General features: G+C 42.2%; 1 protein-coding gene across 2 annotated transcripts; it reads left to right on the plus strand.

Moving 5' to 3' along the window:
- Positions 1–8,094: 8,094 nt before the first annotated feature.
- On the plus strand, positions 8,095–19,031 carry tmprss5 (transmembrane serine protease 5). 2 transcript variants are annotated; one of them, XM_085243740.1, is made up of 13 exons: positions 8,095–8,219; positions 9,307–9,445; positions 9,786–9,866; positions 11,636–11,749; positions 12,124–12,259; positions 12,479–12,592; positions 12,700–12,743; positions 12,908–13,070; positions 13,205–13,389; positions 14,264–14,362; positions 14,495–14,637; positions 14,721–14,873; positions 18,827–19,031. In XM_085243740.1, the coding sequence occupies exons 1-13, from the start codon at positions 8,217–8,219 to the stop codon at positions 18,833–18,835; spliced, it is 1,383 nt and encodes a 460-aa protein (XP_085099866.1). In that variant the 5' UTR covers positions 8,095–8,216; the 3' UTR covers positions 18,836–19,031. The 2 variants fall into 2 exon arrangements, with proteins under 2 accessions (XP_085099866.1, XP_085099867.1); XM_085243741.1 differs by lacking the exon at positions 9,786–9,866.
- Positions 19,032–19,089: the final 58 nt, after the last annotated feature.

Consider the following 19,089-nt stretch of genomic DNA (forward strand, 5'->3'; position numbering starts at 1 on the left):
TCCCTCACATCCATTCGACTAGTTTCCTCAGTCTACCTCCAGGTATTTGCTGACATTTGTAAGTCCTTGCATTGATGGTATTATTTCTTATATTGAGATGATGATTGTGATTCTCTGACTGATACATTCAAAAAACAGAAATGCACAAGAGGAATAAACAGCGCTGAAACTACTGTGACTTTTCCACATCCACCATGTGACCTATTGAGGTCACCTGAGGCAAGGTGTTATTGGAGGTTGAAGCGCCTGGAAAGGGAACTCAACAGTGTACTTTAGGTATCATAAGCCAGCGGTCCCCAACCCCCGGGCCTCGGACCGGTACCGGTCCGTGAGTCGTTTGGTACCGGGCTGCGAGAGTTGAGGCTCAGGTGTGAAATGTATAGTTTTCAGGGTTTTTATCGGTTTTCAGCGTTATTTTGTTATCGTTTTTATCGTTTACTCTGTTTTCCTTGGTCTTTTCATGTGTGTTATGAATAAATCTTCTTTTTTTCGGTACCAGTACTAGTTTTATTTTGTTGTATTTATCCGCGACACCTTAAAGGCCGGTCCATGTAAATATTGTCGGGCATAAACCGGTCCGTTGCGCAAAAAAGGTTGGGGACCGCTGTCATAAGCCATCACCTCTGTTAAATAATGGTTATTCGCAGTGGACATAGATGGCCTTCTTCTTTAGTCTGTCAAATCATCGGTCCTCTTGGTCCAAATTTGAATTGCCATCTTCCAAAGATGTCTTTTGTCCTTTAGGTCCAGGTGTACAGCCGACTGTTGCACAATCATCTATGCTGTCCCACGTTTTTGTGGAGTAACTGTTTAGTTTGTCCTATGTATAAGTCCGAGGATTCCTCACTGCACGGCACATAATAAGCTGTTTAGCTTGTGCTGGGTGTTTCGTCGTTGGGATGAGACAGTTTTTTTCTGATGGTGTTGGCTCCTTTTTTTCTTTTTTCTTTAAAACATCCTCAAGACTCGTTATCCTCCATCTACCAGCTCACTTATCAATTCCTAGTTTTCCTGCTTACTCCTGCTTTATTGACTGAAACCAGCTGCTGGAAAACCAGCTACCTTTGATATACCTCAGGTAAATTGCTTGATTTACGTTGTCATTTGGTTCACCGCTCCTAACTGACAGACAGCTCCGCATCAATCAGCTCTGTGCCACATGCAAACTCTGTTGTTCATGAATTAATGCAGAAACAACAGCACGAGAAACTTTTAGACTTTCAGGTGGATGTCCAGTTACTTATGAACGACTCAGTGTGAAAATGCACATTAAAGTGGTACTATTAAAATACTGGAATACATGTTTTTGATAAATTGAAAGGTTGAGAGCCAGCCAGGTGCATTATCAGAAAGTTCAGCCACCAATGGGCGATCAAACAACCTCAATTAGTAAATCAAACTGACGACCATGTGTAATTTTCTTAGTACTTCTTCTTTTATTAATTCAGGTACTGACTGGATTTAAATATTTAGCGACAAAATGATTTTATTCCAATTATTAAATATGTATGTATTATGTTTATAATATGCTTTATGATTCATTCAGTGGTTAGTAGTTTTGTTTTTCATTTCAGAAGAGCAGATGGGGTGGTCTGACTGCCTTGCTCATGGGTAACAGGTGGATGTTCTTATTTTTTCCCTCTGTGGATCTGGTCTTTCTAACCTTATCTAACTTTAATTTCCTGGTAAATAATTTAGCTTCAAAAGCAAATGCACAAGTTTGCCTCGGAAAAAAAGAAAAAAAATGACAATCACCTCCCTAACCCCTCCACCTCCGTCGTCAGTCCGAGGCCACGCTCAGTGGAGGAGCAGATTGAGTGGGAGCAGTGTTAATGTAATCTCCTCTGTTTAATTAGAGTGAGCGTGGTGGGCAGCTAAAGCAAACCGCATTACCCGCCATCTGGTGAGGAGCATCTCTGCTTTTACCCACTCTCACTATCATTAGCCTCTACAAGACAAGATACAAACACATACATGACAGCTATTTATTCATCCTGCCACTTTCAATACAGACTGCATGCTGCATACCATGATGAGGCCATACTCACGCTTAGACCTGTCATAAATGCATTGTCCTGTAATTACAATATGTTGCACAACAAAACCTCAAATCTGAAATTTAACTATAAAAGCCACAGACACCGGAGCTTTATAAAGGAGCGTGTGGCATTCCTGCTGTGACTTCCTATATATTTAATATACAGGAAAGGCCAAGGAATCGGACTGAGAAAGTAATCTTCCTGCATTTATTATCACTTTGCATACGGATATTACTTTACACAAGAATTAATCCAGCTTTTACGTTGATTTAACTGCAAGCTTATCCTTAGTGGATCCTAAATGGAGGTCTTCAACTCTATCACAAGAGGGCAGTGTGTTACTACAGTTCACGTCTAGCTTTGGCTGCGGGAACGGCTCAGAGCTCAGAGGATTTACTGCTCCACAGAAGGCAGAGCTCACTGGCAGCCAGTAGAGCAGTACAATTATCGAAGCACAGAGGGAGCGAAAAGCTGACAGTAAGAGTAAGTGTGTGTGTGGCCACTGGGGATTCAAAACCCTGCCCTCACCTCGTGCTGCCTCATTACCTGTGCGGCTTACAGTGGCAACATGTGATTGTGCTGTGACACTGCAGACGCACGGAGCCAACAGGCATGCTTTAGCAGAGTTAAGGTTCAGTTCAGTAATTTCTGAATATATTTATCCGATGCCCCCGCAGAGCCCGATGCTTTGGACCTGTCTGCAGGAGGAGGATTTTTGGCCCGTGTTTTTTAGGCCCTCTCAGATGCATGTGGCACACTTACTGATCCTACCCCTGCGACTGCCATGTTTTGCTGAGGCTTCCTCCACCCTACTTTGCTGTTCAAGTGGAAAAAGACTGCTCCATCATCTCAAATGCTGGCTGAATAACTGCATGAAGCTCCAGGCTTATGAGAAAACCTGTCTCCTTTTTTTCTTTTTTTACAAAATTGGAGAAATCTGAATTAATGTGCATATTTTACCAGATAGCCCAATTTTCTCCTCTTTGCCTTCTTCTCATTCTGCCTCGATGCTACACATTTCTGCATACTGTAGATGAAAAATGTTGTAAAGATCCAAGTATTCTACACAATCAATGATTCAACATTCATGTTCTGTCTTTCTTTATTTCATCCTCATAGCAAGATTCTTAATTATGTTTAAGATACCCAGGAAAAACCTGACCCCAAATCAGTACAACACTGCTCTGCGTGATCACCTTTATCCTATTATGAAAATTTCTATCAATTTCAACGTGAGCATGAAACCATGTAAATGATCTGCTATGTTATTCTCAGTCACCAGATTTTAATCCAGTTGAAGGAGACTTGGACCAATTTGTCACCTTCTCCCCAGATTATTACCGCATCTATAAAAGCTTTATATACTGCTTCCAAAAGTTTTAAAGATAAAACATGCTATTTTTGTAATGCACGGAGGAAGATTTTGGAAAGAAAGCCAGGTTTACAATTTCTCGCCGTCGTTTCCAGTCTTTATGTGGAGCCAATCTCACTGTCTCCTATTTTTAGCCTCCCATTTATCTGACAGATAGAGTGATATAAATTTTCTCATTTATCTCTGCTCCTTTAAATAAGTCTTACTTTAAGAACAAAACACAAAGGTACACATTGGAAATGTGGCAGGTGGTGTTAATCAAGAAGTGCCTGACAGATCTGTGGAGGTGTATTTAATGCACGCGCACACACACACACACACACACACACACACACACACACACACACACACACACACACACACACACACACACACACACACACACACACACACTGCTGCATTTTGGATTGTGTCCTTAACAAGCTCCACACTTCCCTTGCTGGATCTGTGTGCCCTCCAGCCTTTAATGTCTGTCTCTGCAGAGGGGTCACAGCCAAAAGCATTATTGGCACAACACTCTTGACAGCCCACATAAACAGTTTGTTTCTAAATGCCTTGGTAGGCTGGACTTTGGGGGGGGTAAAAAGCAGTTGAGACAAAAGCTGCCTAAACCTTGAAAGAAAAAAAACAAAACAAAAAAACCAATCCCTCTCTTCTGCTCAGTTAGAACCTACTTTGGGATTTCCGAGTGGGGACCGAGGGACCGCATCTGATGTTCAAGGTCTGGACATTGGACAGAGGCACACATACTAATGGCTGAGATAAGAGCGGGGCTGATCAAATCTCAGTGCACCGAGCAGAAAGACAACCCCCACCCCTTCAGAGCAGAGCAGAGAGATAGATGCAGCTCCAAACTGGGCAGCAGCCAGAGTCCTCACAGTGGAGCCTCACACTGTGATACATGAATAAATGAATGAATGTGGTCAACACTGGGACTACTGTTATTGTTGTGGGCGCATTGGTGGGGGTGAGGGGGTCTTAATAAATTTAAATTCCTGATGGAGAGATGCATGAGCCAGGTTCTACCCAGGTCGTCATGATCCGTTATCGATCTAGTTTTGTGGTGTTCGAGCTGTTTATATGACAACTGAGACATTAATCCAACCATTATGGTGTTTATTATTATTGTTATTATCATTATTTTTTAAATAGTTTTAAAAAGGAAAGTCGATTCAGCTTCATATCACTTTGAAGCTTTAACTTTTGGTGATTGAGATCATATTTTTATAATAAAAGATGTTTATCAGAGGCGTGTGTCCCATTTATTATCATGCCTTGACTAACTGTTGCAAAAGTTTAACAAAAATAGATAAACTTGGAATTGCATTTTGTCTTTGTGGATCAAGAAAAAACATATGATGAGGTGTCAAGAGAGGAAGTGTGGTACTACTGTGGAAATCAGTATTTGAAGTTGGTGCGGGACATTGGGACAATCCAGTTGGAGTGACAGATGAGTCCCAGGTGGTGGTGGGATTACATGAGCGAGCGTCTCTGAGTCCCTTCTTGTTTGTAGTGGTGATGGACAGGTTGACAGATGAGGTCAGGCAGACGCCTCTGTGGACTATGACATTTGGAGATGACACTGCGACCTATAGTGAGAGTAGAGAACAGGTGGAAGAGAGCCCGAAGAGGTGGAGGTATGCACCGATGAGAATAAGAACGAAAGTAAGTAGAAACAAGGCAGAATACATGTGTGTGAATGAGAGGGAGTAGGTGGAAAGGCAAAGATGGAACGAGCAGAGGGAGTGAAGGTCCATCCGAAGTAACAGAAACCGCATAAGAGAGGTGAAGAAGAGAGTGCTGGCAGGGTGGAGTGGGTGGAGATGAGTGTCAGGGGTGATTTGTGACAGAAGAGTGAAAGGGCAGGTTTCCAAGATGGTAGCGAGACCTGCTAAGATGTATGGTTTGGAGACAATGGTGCTAACAAGACGACAGGTGGCAGAGCTGAAGATCAGAGGGTTTTTGATGAGAGTGTGGGCAGGGTTAGAAATGAGTGTATCAGAGGGAGCAGTTTAAAAAAAACACAAGGTTAGAGGAAAGGTTGAGATGGTTTGGACAGGAACAGAGGAGGGATAGTGGATATACTGGGTAAAGGATGTTAAATATGGATGCAAAAGGAAGATGGGATTCATGGATGAAGTGAAGAAGGACAGGTTGGTGTGACAAAGAGGATGAAAGGGATAAGGTAGTATTCAGGCAGAAAACAGGAGCAGCCAGAAGAAGAAGAATCTTTTGAGATTTGAGATAACAGAAGCAACTGTAACAGCAAAACCTCACAGTTAAAAGAAAAGAATTTAAAAAATGGAATAAAGTCCTTAAAAAACAAACAAACTACAAATCCACTTAATATATCCTGATGGCAAAGCATGCGTCTGGTGACAGAACAATGGATTCTGGATAAAGAAAATGATCCCTCAGCATATTAGGAGGTTGGTTTGAAACATTTCTGTCAAGCATCAGATCAGATCGCATGTTCGCTTCACAAATGTTCTTAACGACTTCGCCATTATCAAAGTTAACGGCAACGCTTTATCCTTCTTAACAACTACTGATACATTAGACACAACCAGCAAAAACAGAACACAGAGCTACAAACAACACCTCAACTGGAATCTGACAGTTTGCTCTTTGTGCTCTTAACAGGATCCACACAAGTAAAGAAACAAGGAAGCAGTGGTACAGGTATTTCCAGACCATTTTCCTTGTTCTTTAAATTATTATTATTATTATTATTATTATTATTATTATTATTATTATTATTATTATTATTATAACTTAGAGTAGGTGGGTGAGAGGAGGATGTTAGCCAAGCTGAAGTCCATTATGGGCAACACTTCTCAGCCCCTGCATGAGACCTGAGCAGCTCCTTCAGCAGCAGACTGTCACAGTCATGGTGCAGGACAGAGCGCTATCGCAGGTCCTTCATCCCGACAGCAGCCAGACTGTAAAAATATCCATACAGAATAAATACTAGCTAAAATACATGTGTATCATTATCACTCCCACTGCACCTTATGTACATATACAAATAATACTAATAACAATAATTACCTGGGTGTATATAGTAACCATATGCACACAGCATAGTATTCTGGCTTTTTTGTACACTCATCTTTCTTACTTATTTATCTATTTTTTTCTTTCTATTTTTATTTTTCCAGTATCGCTCTAATTCACTTTTCTTCCCATCCCTTGAGCTCCTGTAACAAGTGAATTTCCCCACTTTGGGATTAAATAAACTCTATGTGTCTATTACTTTCAAACATGGAAAAACAGAACAATGGAAAACTTCTATTAAATGATATGTTATATTGTTATATTAGGTTAGAAGACAGTATAAAGAAAACCATAAAACACGTGGAAAATTTCTGCAAAATATGAAAGCAGAAGCCATTTTCGTACTGTAGCTAATTCATAGACTGCATATTGTAGCACCAGAAGAAGCAAAAAAAAAACAAAAAGGAGGATGCATGCAAGAAAACAAAACACATAAACAAATGCAGGTGCATATCCCTGACTGAAAATGGCTTCATTCATCTTCGCAAACAGTTTCTCACAAGTGAATGGCAGCTATATAAATCACTGTTTACTCGGCTGTCTGAGAAAACAAATTTCACCAGAAGAGGGAGACATGAAATCCCTGTGAAAATGACCAAACAGCAGCTACGCTCTCCTCGCTCTTGTTTGAGTCTGCAATAGAACAATTCAGCTCAACGCTAATATCATCAAATATTATTAACCTCACAGCCCTACCAATATGAATTTCAGCCGCGGTTCCATTACATGCAATTTACGGTGCTGCCGCTATGCTCATTTCTCTGTGTTTGATTTCCAAATAATTCCATATGACACCTGTTAGATGAGCCGAGTAGATGTGGGTCATCTTTTGGATTTGGCCCTGACAGTCAGACGAGGAGGAATTTTCTTCCTGGCAGTCGTTCGCTTCACCTGGACTCTAATCCCATACCATCAATATGACAGAAATAAGTAATCCTGTATCAAATGCTCTTTTAGCTACACAAGTCTAATTCACCGTATCCTCGGAATAGGAATTTAATGTCTCTTCAGGAAATGAATTAATGGCGGACTCTGAGCTCCTCTCCGAGAGAGTTCGAGATATTTTATCACCCTCTTCAAACAGTTCACATCTTCTTCATCTCCGCTGTTAATTATTTCATCTATTTTTGGAATAAACGAGTCATTGGGGTCACTTATAATCACCTAATAACACAAAGAAGATGTTCAAAATACAGAAAAACAAGGAAAAAAAATTGACGGCGTGTCAGTTAAAAAGTGAAGAGAGAAGAGAAAGTCTAATCTGTCAGCAGGCAGACAGAACAGACTTCATTTTGTTCTTGAGTGCTGAGATGATAGCTTTGGATTTCAAATCATGCGGATTGACGTGATGTGAGACTTTTCAACAATCTCCAATAATGACCTTTTCTCAGAACCTACAAACTGCCAGGTAATAACGTGTCTCGGGTGAAAATAGACAATCTTTTGGCACAGGTGAAAAGTGTTACCTCGCATCTCGCTGGAGATGCTCCCCTCCTACAAAGGCCCGTTTCAGCTTGCTTCCACAGGCCCCACGACCCCCACCTCCCCCGGACAAACAACAGCTTCATTCTGTGCCACCGCTGCTGACCTCATTGTCTCTTTGTGAAGGGAAAATCCAGAGTTGCATTCTGTTAAATGGCAAATGGTGCATCGACTGCGAGCGGGACAGACCTTTGCACCACGAGCGCAGGCCTACAGATGAGCACGGACACTGCTGACTCTTCTTCAGGACCGTATGCAAGGAAAACATGGTAAGAAAAGGGGAACTCGACATTCACTACACCTTTCCTAACGTACGTCTAATGTATGCATGCCTGACAACAACATAACTGTTACCTCCTCCTTACACCTAGACCCTTCTCTTCAAACTACTCAAACAGCAGTTTGTCCCCTTCTAATGCTTCCTCTCTTTCGAAATAATGTGTCTGTTGACCTAATGCCGTGTGAAATTTCTCACAAAGATACTTTCTGAAACCAGTCTTGTTTACTCATAGATTAGTCTAACTGAAATGACACCTTAGCCCCAGGTAAACATAAGCCCAACGGTATCAATCAGGGGCATCAGTGGTAAAACGTCTGTTTGATCCAAACATTTTCTGCCGGGGGTAAACGGAGCTGATCGTTGCTCGATAAAAGTTTTAATTTAACCAGAATTCACTGTGCCACAGTCATGCTTAAAATAGACAACGCTTCTTTGCACAGCACAGGTTTACCTAAATCTATATTTCTGAAACCGCCCCCAGTCCTGGACTACAAAAACTACATATCCAAAATCACATGTTTAGCTTGCGTCAAACACCACAGTGTTACATGACAGCAGATGGTATGGGATTTATTTAGACTGACTGCGTGCTGTAATTGTATAATTCCAAGTCTGCATCTCACATTTATGGAGAGCTTTATTATAATTACTGCAGTGCTCTCAATATGTTGCTTTTAGAAGCAGATGCTACTTCCACAATCACAAACAGACGCTCAGACATCAAAGTAATAAAAGAAAATCTCCTAAAATACAAACAGAAAACACAGCCTCATATTATTAAGTGTAGTCCAATGCATAGAAAAATAACTTGAACGAGCTCATTATACTTTAATCACCCAGGAAGAAAGGTGACACACACCTGTACAAATCTGACTCCATACATCTGGACCGGTCGGTGTTAAAAAAAAACACCTGTCCTCTTAATTAAACCTGACAGAGCGTGACAGGCAGACTCTTGCTGATGAGCGAATGGTCAGAACACAGTTTTTGTCCTGAGTAAGCAAACTTAGCAAAACTTTATGAAACAAGAATAGAATGGAAGTTGAGGTCTGACATGTCCACTGGGGTTCTTGCAGAGTCTTGATGGAGACACATTATCAGTGATTGAAAACCCAGTGGCTGTCAGTCATCCCTTTCACTCTGAGAAAACAGCGGGAGTTGCAGGGGCCAAAGGAGTGCAAGGCTGGTTAAAAGGATTTCAGTCTACTACTCAAGGTAAGCTCCAGCAGTGCACCGCCCGATGGGCATCAGACATCAGACTTCAATAACAATCTTGCTCCATTTGTGCAAAAAAGAAAAAAACAACAACACTAACACGTTGCTTTAAATGGAATAATGAGACTTTGTACTGTTGCACAACATCTGCAATGCAGTGCCAAGATGTACAGCAGCGCTTTCTTGTGAAAGCCTAGCCTGTAGATTTAGTGTTTAATAAATCTAACTGTCTCTGTGCTGTGCATCTGTGTGCAATATCTAATGGCTGACATTTAACAGTTTCTCTCGGCTCCCATCGGAGCTCAACAAGCATTAACTCCAGTATTAACTGTTGCTTTAGCTCACAGGCTGGTGAGGCTGCTGGCAGCGGTGTGCGCAGTCGGACTTCTCGGAGGATTGGTTGTAGGTGTCTGGTTTCTAGGTGAGTCATTGTGTCTGTGAAAGAATCTCTAAATGAGCTCAGTAAGAAACAGGAAGTGGAAATGAATGCGCAAACGGCCCAGTTTGAGATACTTAAACGCCTGTGAATCTTAAGGTCAATGTAAATTTAGACAGAGCTTATTGAATATTAGCATTTAAAAGGTTCAATTATTTTCTTGATACATATACAGCAGGAGCTGCTTGTCAAAGTTTTGAAAACTTCCCGGAGACATCATTAGTTGGAATGCTGCAGTTTAAATTAGTACGTGCCAGCATGTTTCAGAAGGCTGCATCATTTTTTTTTTGTGTTAACAACACCAAGGAGACCAATAGCTTTAGTCCCGGTACCTAAATGCTTTTCCTAAGTGATTTAATTGGCTGACATGTCTGCACTCATATCACAGAACCATGAGGTTATAATATGTGTACAATGTGGGTTGGCATTGTCTTGCTGAAACACCCATAAATCTGACCTGAAAACCACATTGTTGCATTGTTATGCTGCATGACAGCATATGCTACTCTAAAACCTCTTCTCTGCATGCAGCAATAATGGATCCCCATACCATTACAGATGCTGGCATTTTAGCTGTGCATTGATGTGCATTGGTCCCTCTCCTCCTTAGCTCAGAGGAAAATGGTTTTTAGAAACAATCTCAGATTTTTAATTAGTCAGACTACAAAAGAGTTTTCCACAGAATTTGCCTCAGTCCATCTCAAATGAGCTCGGGCCCAGAGAATCGTGAGGCATTTCTTCATCTTTTAGCTTGTACTTGCAGATACCCGAGTGTTACTGAGTCCATTCACTGATTTTTATTTTAACCCGCTTTTAATGCAGTTCAAGCAACTCAAGATTGTTTTTGTTTAACCCTTTTCCATACATTTATTTAGCTTCTCTGAATCTTTTAATGATATTATGTGCAGTAGATACCTCATTCCTTAAGTCCTTTGCAGTTTTAGACTGAGAATCATTACACTGAAGTTGTTGAACTATTTGCCCACAGAGTTGTGAACCCGTCTCTCTTCTTCTGAAAGAGTCAGCCTCTCTGGAATGCTCTTTTATCCCCAATCATGTTACTCATTAAACTAATCAGCTGTGAGATCTTCCTCTCAAGTTTTTTTTTCTCATCTAGTCTTACACAACCTTTCCAGGGTTTTGTTGCTCTCATCAGAACTTTTAAAATCAAGTGAGAATATGTTTTAAGAAATAATAAACTTTTCATATGTCTTTGTATAGCTAGTAGTTAAACACACATTTTTATTGTTTGGCAAATCATTGCATTGAAATGATATTTCCCTGATTCAGACTTCTGGTGTAAGTAAACTGATACTTTTTTTAAAATGTCAAACAATTTTAATGGACAACATGAAAAATTGATAATTCATTAAATGGTTTGTGTTTTTGGAGCCTTACTATAATCACCAGCTAAAAATCAGGGCAATGTTGGGCTCAGCTGCCCCAATTTAGATTTTTTATTCACTGCATTGAAGTCTCTCAAATTTGATGGAAACATGCGACAACATTCAAGTTAAGATAGAGAAAATGCATTTTGAAAAAATGAATCATTTTTTTTAAATTAGCTGTTTTCTAATTAGCTGGATTTGCAGATAGAAATGAACAATATTTAATGACATTTTAATGCTGTCCCAGACGCTGGTCTGTTTTGGGTTCTCATTCAGATAATCTGGTAATATTAGGAAAAATCAACAATGTTTTGCTGCCCATTTTGCAGCCTGATTAAAAGATTATCTCTTTTAATCCACTTTTAGTCAAACTTTTGCTGAGGCCATCGTCCTCCCAAAGTCCAGTGGGGCTCGGGGACACAAAGGAGACATCCTTCTGCAATGTGACGGAGGATATTTCCGTATCTGACTCGCGGAAAGGTCTGTGTGTACTCCCTCGTGGTAGCGTTTCTTTCACTGTTTTATGAATTATAATGCAGCACGTTAATGTGTGGCTGCTTAGCTTATTGTATGTGCTTCATTATATCAGGTCATGGGTCACCTCTGAAGTGTTTCTTAATTGAATAGAAACAAAAATTAAAATTCAGCAGCTGCTACTTGTTGTCTTCTCTTCACTCCTGAGAGATGCCCATTGACCGACATGAAAACATCACACATAATAATCTGTTTCTACTGACTACATTAGCATAGATACTTGTGTTTTCCCTAATCATTTCCCACTCATAGAAGGGGCTTGATCATAAACGTTGACTGAGAGCTTGTCTCTGGAGGGATTTTCAATCAATCAGGTTCAGTGTTTTACAGAATCAGTCCCGAGAACTCCCTCCTGGAGATCCAGCTGGGGAAGCTGCCCACCTGGCTTCCAGTGTGCTATGAGAGGTGGAACTCTTCGCTGGGAACACTGGTCTGCAGACAGCTGGGTTATCTGAGGTGATGCTTTTCCGCAGTCTGCGAGGATCACATGCTGCTTCTTTATAGCACCATTTAAAAAAGCTGAGAGCCCATTCTCTAACTTGGTTTAATTTTAGGTTGAAGGCTCGCCTTATTTATGATCTATTAATACCTCATTTACAATCTTGCTTCACACCTCATGAGACTAAATTATCGCAATACTCACTCCCACCCATTTTTCAAATGTTCCCTTACCAGACTGACCAAGCATAAAGGAGTGAACCTTACTGATATCGGGCCAAACTACACTGACGGCTTCATACAAATTACCTCAGAACAAAAGAGCAGCCTGGAAAATATGTGGCAGTTCAGGTAAGGCAATCTGTCAGAGGACATCACACTCATAATGGTGCAGGGAAAATTGCGTCCGCTAATACATTAATTATGCATCATTAGTTACCCAATTTATTTTCATTTAGGAGGAGTTGTATCACAGGGAAGGTTATCGCTTTGCAGTGTTTTGGTGAGCAAATTAAACTTAACTTTTAATTTGAGTTTGCGCCTCGCACAAAGGCCAGTAGTGTTTTTGTACAAAAGCTTTATATGGGAGCAGGATGAATGATGGCGTCTGCTGCTGCTCTTTCTGACCAACCCAATTCCGTTTCATTTTGATGAATGGATCTCTAGAGTGTGGCACACGAGCAAAGCTACCCAGGATAATCGGGGGCGTGGAGGCCACGCTGGGCAGGTGGCCCTGGCAGGTCAGCCTTTACTACAGCAACCGTCACACCTGCGGAGGCTCCATCATCACCAGTCAATGGGTAGTCACAGCTGCCCACTGTGTACACAAGTAAGACTGCTGACCTGACAAGTACTAAAGGTCAGAGGTTGGAGCCACGATGAAGGATAAAAATCAGTCATTAACAGCTGTACCGGTGTAGCAGTATCAGGATCTACTCTCTCTTTTCTTTTCCCAAATGTCAGCTACAGGCTACCTCAGATATCCAGCTGGGTGGTCTATGCTGGCATTGTGACTCGCAGCTCTGCTAAAACAGCTCAGCATGCAGGATACGCGGTGGAGAAGATCATCTACAACAAGAACTACAACCACAGGACCCACGACAGCGACATAGCACTGATGAAGCTGCGGACCCCGTTCAATTTCTCAGGTCAGTCTCATCGCAGCACTCTTTAAAAAAAAAACAAACAAAAAAAACCACACACACACACACACAAAAAAAAAAAAGTACTTTGGCTTCAGTTTACCTTTTTATATGCTAATAACAATTTATCATAAACAATATAAGTGGTATTGCTAGTGATATACACTTCAAATGAAAAGCATCCCAATATCTTTAACATCTCACAGAATCAGCTGTTCAGACATAAGCTTATGGTCTCAGCAACAATTAAAGCACTGCCTCCAGATGAGGGATCTTTAGGTCTGTCTTTGTCATTTTGTTTCTTCTTTACCTTACAACATAAGGAGCCTTGAAATGACTTGTTTTGAATTGACATAAATAAAAATGAACCGAATTACAGATGTAGCTTCCAAAGGACAGAATACATAAATATGCAAATACTGTACAGTGTAAAAAAACAAACAAAAACAAAAAAATCAGGCCATCATATAGAATCCAATGAGAGAGACGCAGGGCTATTTTTGTACACGATGCATTTTATGTAGATTCGGTTATATTTAAGTTATTCTGTGAGTTTGTATGGCTGCTACCTTTTTGTTTGCTCTGATCTCAGTGGGAGACAACTTTCTTTATGTTGTATACAGGACCACAGTTGGCTTCTCTATCATAAAAGCTTCCTTGTTTTTCAGCTGTGATTTGATATGAGCGTAGAGACTAAAGAGAAAACAGCTTTCTTGTGATAAACACTGAAGTCTAAACGTGGTAAAACACGTCTCAGTGAAGGGTGGTTTTATAACACTCCTTAACATGACTTATGAATCCAACCATATTCGCAGTACAACTTAATGTCTCTTGTAACTATTTAAATGTATTAAGAGGCAAAATTCCTCCTTTTGACTAGACACAATCAGGCCCATCTGCCTGCCTCAGTACGACTATGACCTTCCAGGAGGAACACAATGCTGGATTTCTGGATGGGGATACACACAACCCGACGGGGGTAAGATGTTACTACACTGCTCTGCTCTTAAACAAATGCATCTCTGCTACAAATCTAATCCATACTCAGATGGTGACAGAGTGAGCCAAGTGTATTAGTGGAGCAGTCCTAAATTGAAACTTTCACCCGTAGTTCATTCACCCGACACCCTGAAAGAGGCTCCAGTCCCAATAATAAGCACAAAGAAATGCAACAGCTCCTGCATGTACAATGGAGAGATCACAGCACGGATGCTATGTGCCGGCTACACAGAAGGAAAAGTGGACGCATGTCAGGTCAGAGGCTTGTTTTGACCACTAGATTTAGCTTCTCTTTTATGAGTAGATGCAGTGAACAGTGTTTGGGTCTACCTCTCCAGGGGGACAGTGGGGGCCCTCTGGTTTGCCAGGATGACAGTGTATGGAGGCTGGTGGGAGTCGTCAGCTGGGGAACAGGCTGTGCTGAGCCCAATCATCCTGGAGTTTACACCAAAGTGGCCAAATTCTTGGGCTGGATCTACGAGATGATAGAGGTAAACAGCATTTTTAAATTCTACAGTGGAGAATAACTAACTATTTACAGGACAGCACAGAGGTTTAGTATCATTCGATACTTCTTTATTGATCTCAAAAGAATATATATATATATATATATATATATATATATATATATATATATATGTGTGTGTGTGTGTGTGTGTGTGTGTGTGTGTGTTCGATACAGTGCTTTGATTTATTTTATCAACTTTCCTTCTGACTATGCTGTCTGTGTTGAGCGCTCAGTGGATCTGCGCTCGACAGTGCAGCCTAGGCGGAGTAGTCGAACGCAGATTCACTGAGCGCAGGGCAAGCTAGCGAGACAGAAGTTAAGCTCTCCTTGCAACATGGCAATTTGAACCTCCCCCACCCTCATTCAGATCTGGCCAGATGTGACGTATGACCCTGAAGGTAAGCGCCTCATGGACTAAAGTAAAACAGTATGTTGGATGTACCACGCAATGTTCAATTACATGGGTGGGAGCTAGTGTGTTAGCGCTGTTGTTGGCCGTCCAGCCCCATGTGGGCCAGTAGCTCGTTAACGGAGATTTGCCGTGTTGTGGCGTTAATGTCATTTCAACGAGATTTACGCTGACAGCACTAGTGGGAACACAACAAATATGACTGCACATTTACACCGACATCATCCTAGTGCAAAGACAAGTGGAAGCAGACAAAAACAACAAGCACGCATGCTACAAACTTTACCCGAGTCATTTAGACAGCCGTTAGCACATGATTCTCCTTATGGGGACCTGATATGTTTAATATGCTGCTGAGAATATAGCCCAGAAGAAGCGTATAGTATAGCTTTTATTTTGGAAAGAGCCATTTCTCTGTAATAAACTCTTTTCCAAAGATGAGTGATTCCTCAATAAGATACAGGGCTCGCAAAATCGCCTGCCTAATGTCCTGGGGCTAGCGATTTTTCCAGTCGTGCTACCAAAATCTATCTGCCCTGCCCGTCTCGGGCTATCATAGGAAGGAAAAATATGTCAATGCTTTTGCATTCTTTCGGAAATGTAGCTGGGTAATTATGTCATTGGCATCGGTGAGCCACTGCCAATATGTGACATATTGAAATCGCATTTGAATTTGCGCTTGTTTTTTGCTTTCACTTTGCAATTGCGCAAACTATGTATAGAGAGCGACAGCACTGATTGGTGAGTGATGATAATTTGTGCACCAATTCCTCTGACATTGTCTTATCAATCGTTAGCTTACTATGCAAACATGACAAGTGAAATCTCCAGCAGCAAGCTTAAACATGTGAGAGGTTGATCGCGCAGAGAATCGCTGAGCGTTATGTGAGTGCGTGTGTAAAAGCAGCAGGATATATATTGTAGTGGGTCATGGCTGTTCGGGGTTCTGTTTGTACAGTTATGTTTTGTTTATGTTGCCATAGTGACGGGTGACGCCCTCTCGCTGCGACGGTGTGTCCTTCCGGGGTCAGAGGGCGCCCTGTGTGTTGTTGTTGCTGTGCTGTTGCCGCGCTGAGCAGTTAGCTAGCGGCAGTGTTCTTCTGCAGATGTCAATAAACGGCTGTGCTCCCTGGCTAGCTCACGGGAAGCAAGACCAAACGATACCTCCGTCTCCTCCTTGTCTGAGCTCGCCACATTGGTGTCAGAAGTGGGATGATAGTGGCACCCCATGTTCTGACCCGAGTGACTTTTCCCCCGCCGGTCGTGACCGGCCGGTGCGCCAAAAGAAGGCACCTGGACATTTGCAGGACTTTGTGTGGGGTAATGGGGTCGTCGGGGACGACTGACCCCTTGGGTGGGGGCTATGTAGCGGGTCAGGGCTGTTCGGGGTTCTGTTTGTACAGTTGTGTTTTGTTTATGTTGCCATAGTGACGGGTGACGCCCTCTCGCTGCGACGGTGTGTCCTTCCGGGGTCAGAGGGCGCCCTGTGTGGTGTTGTTGTTGTTGTGCTGTTGCCGCGCTGAGCAGTTAGCTAGCGGCAGTGTTCTTCTGCAGATGTCAATAAACGGCTGTGCTCCCTGGCTAGCTCACGGGAAGCAAGACCAAACGATACCTCCGTCTCCTCCTTGTCTGAGCTCGCCACATTGGTGTCAGAAGTGGGATGATGGTGGCACCCCATGTTCTGACCCGAGTGACTTTTCCCCCGCCGGTCGTGACCGGCCGGTGCGCCATAAGAAGGCACCTGGACATTTGCAGGACTTTGTGTGGTGTAATGGGGTCGTCGGGGACGACTGACCCCTTAGGTGGGGGCTAAGTAGCTGGTCAGGGCTGTTCGGGGTTCTGTTTGTACAGTTATGTTTTGTTTATGTTGCCATAGTGACGGGTGACGCCCTCTCGCTGCGACGGTGTGTCCTTCCGGGGTCAGAGGGCGCCCTGTGTGTTGTTGTTGTTGCTGTGCTGTTGCCGCGCTGAGCAGTTAGCTAGCGGCAGTGTTCTTCTGCAGATGTCAATAAACGGCTGTGCTCCCTGGCTAGCTCACGGGAAGCAAGACCAAACGATACCTCCGTCTCCTCCTTGTCTGAGCTCGCCACATTGGTGTCAGAAGTGGGATGATGGTGGCACCCCATGTTCTGACCCGAGTGACTTTTCCCCCGCTGGTCGTGACCGGCCGGTGCGCCAAAAGAAGGCACCTGGACATTTGCAGGACTTTGTGTGGTGTAATGGGGTCGTCGGGGACGACTGACCCCTTGGGTGGGGGCTATGTAGCGGGTCAGGGCTGTTCGGGGTTCTGTTTGTACAGTTGTGTTTTGTTTATGTTGCCATAGTGACGGGTGACGCCCTCTCGCTGCGACGGTGTGTCCTTCCGGGGTCAGAGGGCGCCCTGTGTGTTGTTGTTGTTGTTGCTGTGCTGTTGCCGCGCTGAGCAGTTAGCTAGCGGCAGTGTTCTTCTGCAGATGTCAATAAACGGCTGTGCTCCCTGGCTAGCTCACGGGAAGCAAGACCAAACGATACCTCCGTCTCCTCCTTGTCTGAGCTCGCCACAATATTTTAGTTCTGCTGAGCCAAATAAGACAGGTCAGGGTGAAGAAGTGACAGCCAAAGAAAAGCTTACCACAAAACGGAAAAGTTATGATAAATCAGACTATGAGGCAAAAAGAAAGTGCAGCTTTATGGTTTCATGGACAAAAGAATTTCTGTGGCTGCAATATGACAAGCAAAATAACCAGGGCTGCACATAAGTGGTCCGCAGGTGCGTATTCGCTGTCGAAATAAAAAACGGGCACAAGATAAGAAGTTGCAACGCGTTTGCATACATAAGATTTTCAGGAGGAGGACAGACATTTGTTTAGAACTCTTAAAGATGTCGAAGAAGCAAGCTCCTTTAAGCAATTACTGTGATGTTCCTCCACCTCCAAAGAAATGTCAGAAGGAGTTCGAACCGCAAAAGAAGCACGTATTCTCGGAAAAGTAGTTGCAGGAGGTGAGCTGGCTTCAAACAAATGATGAACGCACAGAGATGTGGGGCGGAATGTGCCGTGAAAATTTAATAAATGACAAATTAAAAAGGCATGAACATTTTTTTGTATCGAAAAAATATCAAACCGTGACACCAAAGTATCAAACCGAACCGTGAATTTTGTGTATTGTTGCACCCCTAATATATTATATATTAAAAAGTTAGCTCCACTTTTGCCAGTTTTAAAACATTATGTAGAAAGAAATGCATCAAAGCAAGCCTGTGAAATAGGTCATTTGTTTTTGTAGAAGTACCCTGCTAGTAACAGCTCTTTGAACTGAGGATATTTACATATCATGGAATTTTTTCTTTTTTTACAGGGATAATACTTTTACTTATCTAAAATGTTACAATAAATTCTTATATCACTACACTGCAGAAAGCGCTAATTAGATTCATCCATGCCGCTATTTGAATTTCTTTCTTTTTGTATTTTCAGCCGGATTGAGATGGAAACTGTAAAACAGAACAGCGATTTCTAATATTAATTCTTTCCTTTTTTTTTTTGCAGAATTACTGAGGAGGGCTCATGAAATACAACAAAAAGAAGGAAGCTTCTGATGAAACTGGTGGAAACGTTAGAAAACTACAGTTATACATGATACTTTTTATTTTACATGTCAGTTATATAATGTACACATAAAGACAGACTGAAAACATCAACATGCATTTTTACGTTATGTTTTTCATGTATTGAAAATAAATTATGCTTCTTATTGTCATGTGTGGTTTCTGAGCCGCAGTTCCGCATCTCACCGCCTGGTGGCAACAGTG

This window comes from Mchenga conophoros, linkage group LG14, assembly GCF_057382185.1.
Source record: "Mchenga conophoros isolate Kocher_MC1m ecotype Shallow Benthic linkage group LG14, M_conophoros_male_GT1.1, whole genome shotgun sequence".
Classification (NCBI taxonomy): domain Eukaryota; kingdom Metazoa; phylum Chordata; class Actinopteri; order Cichliformes; family Cichlidae; genus Mchenga; species Mchenga conophoros.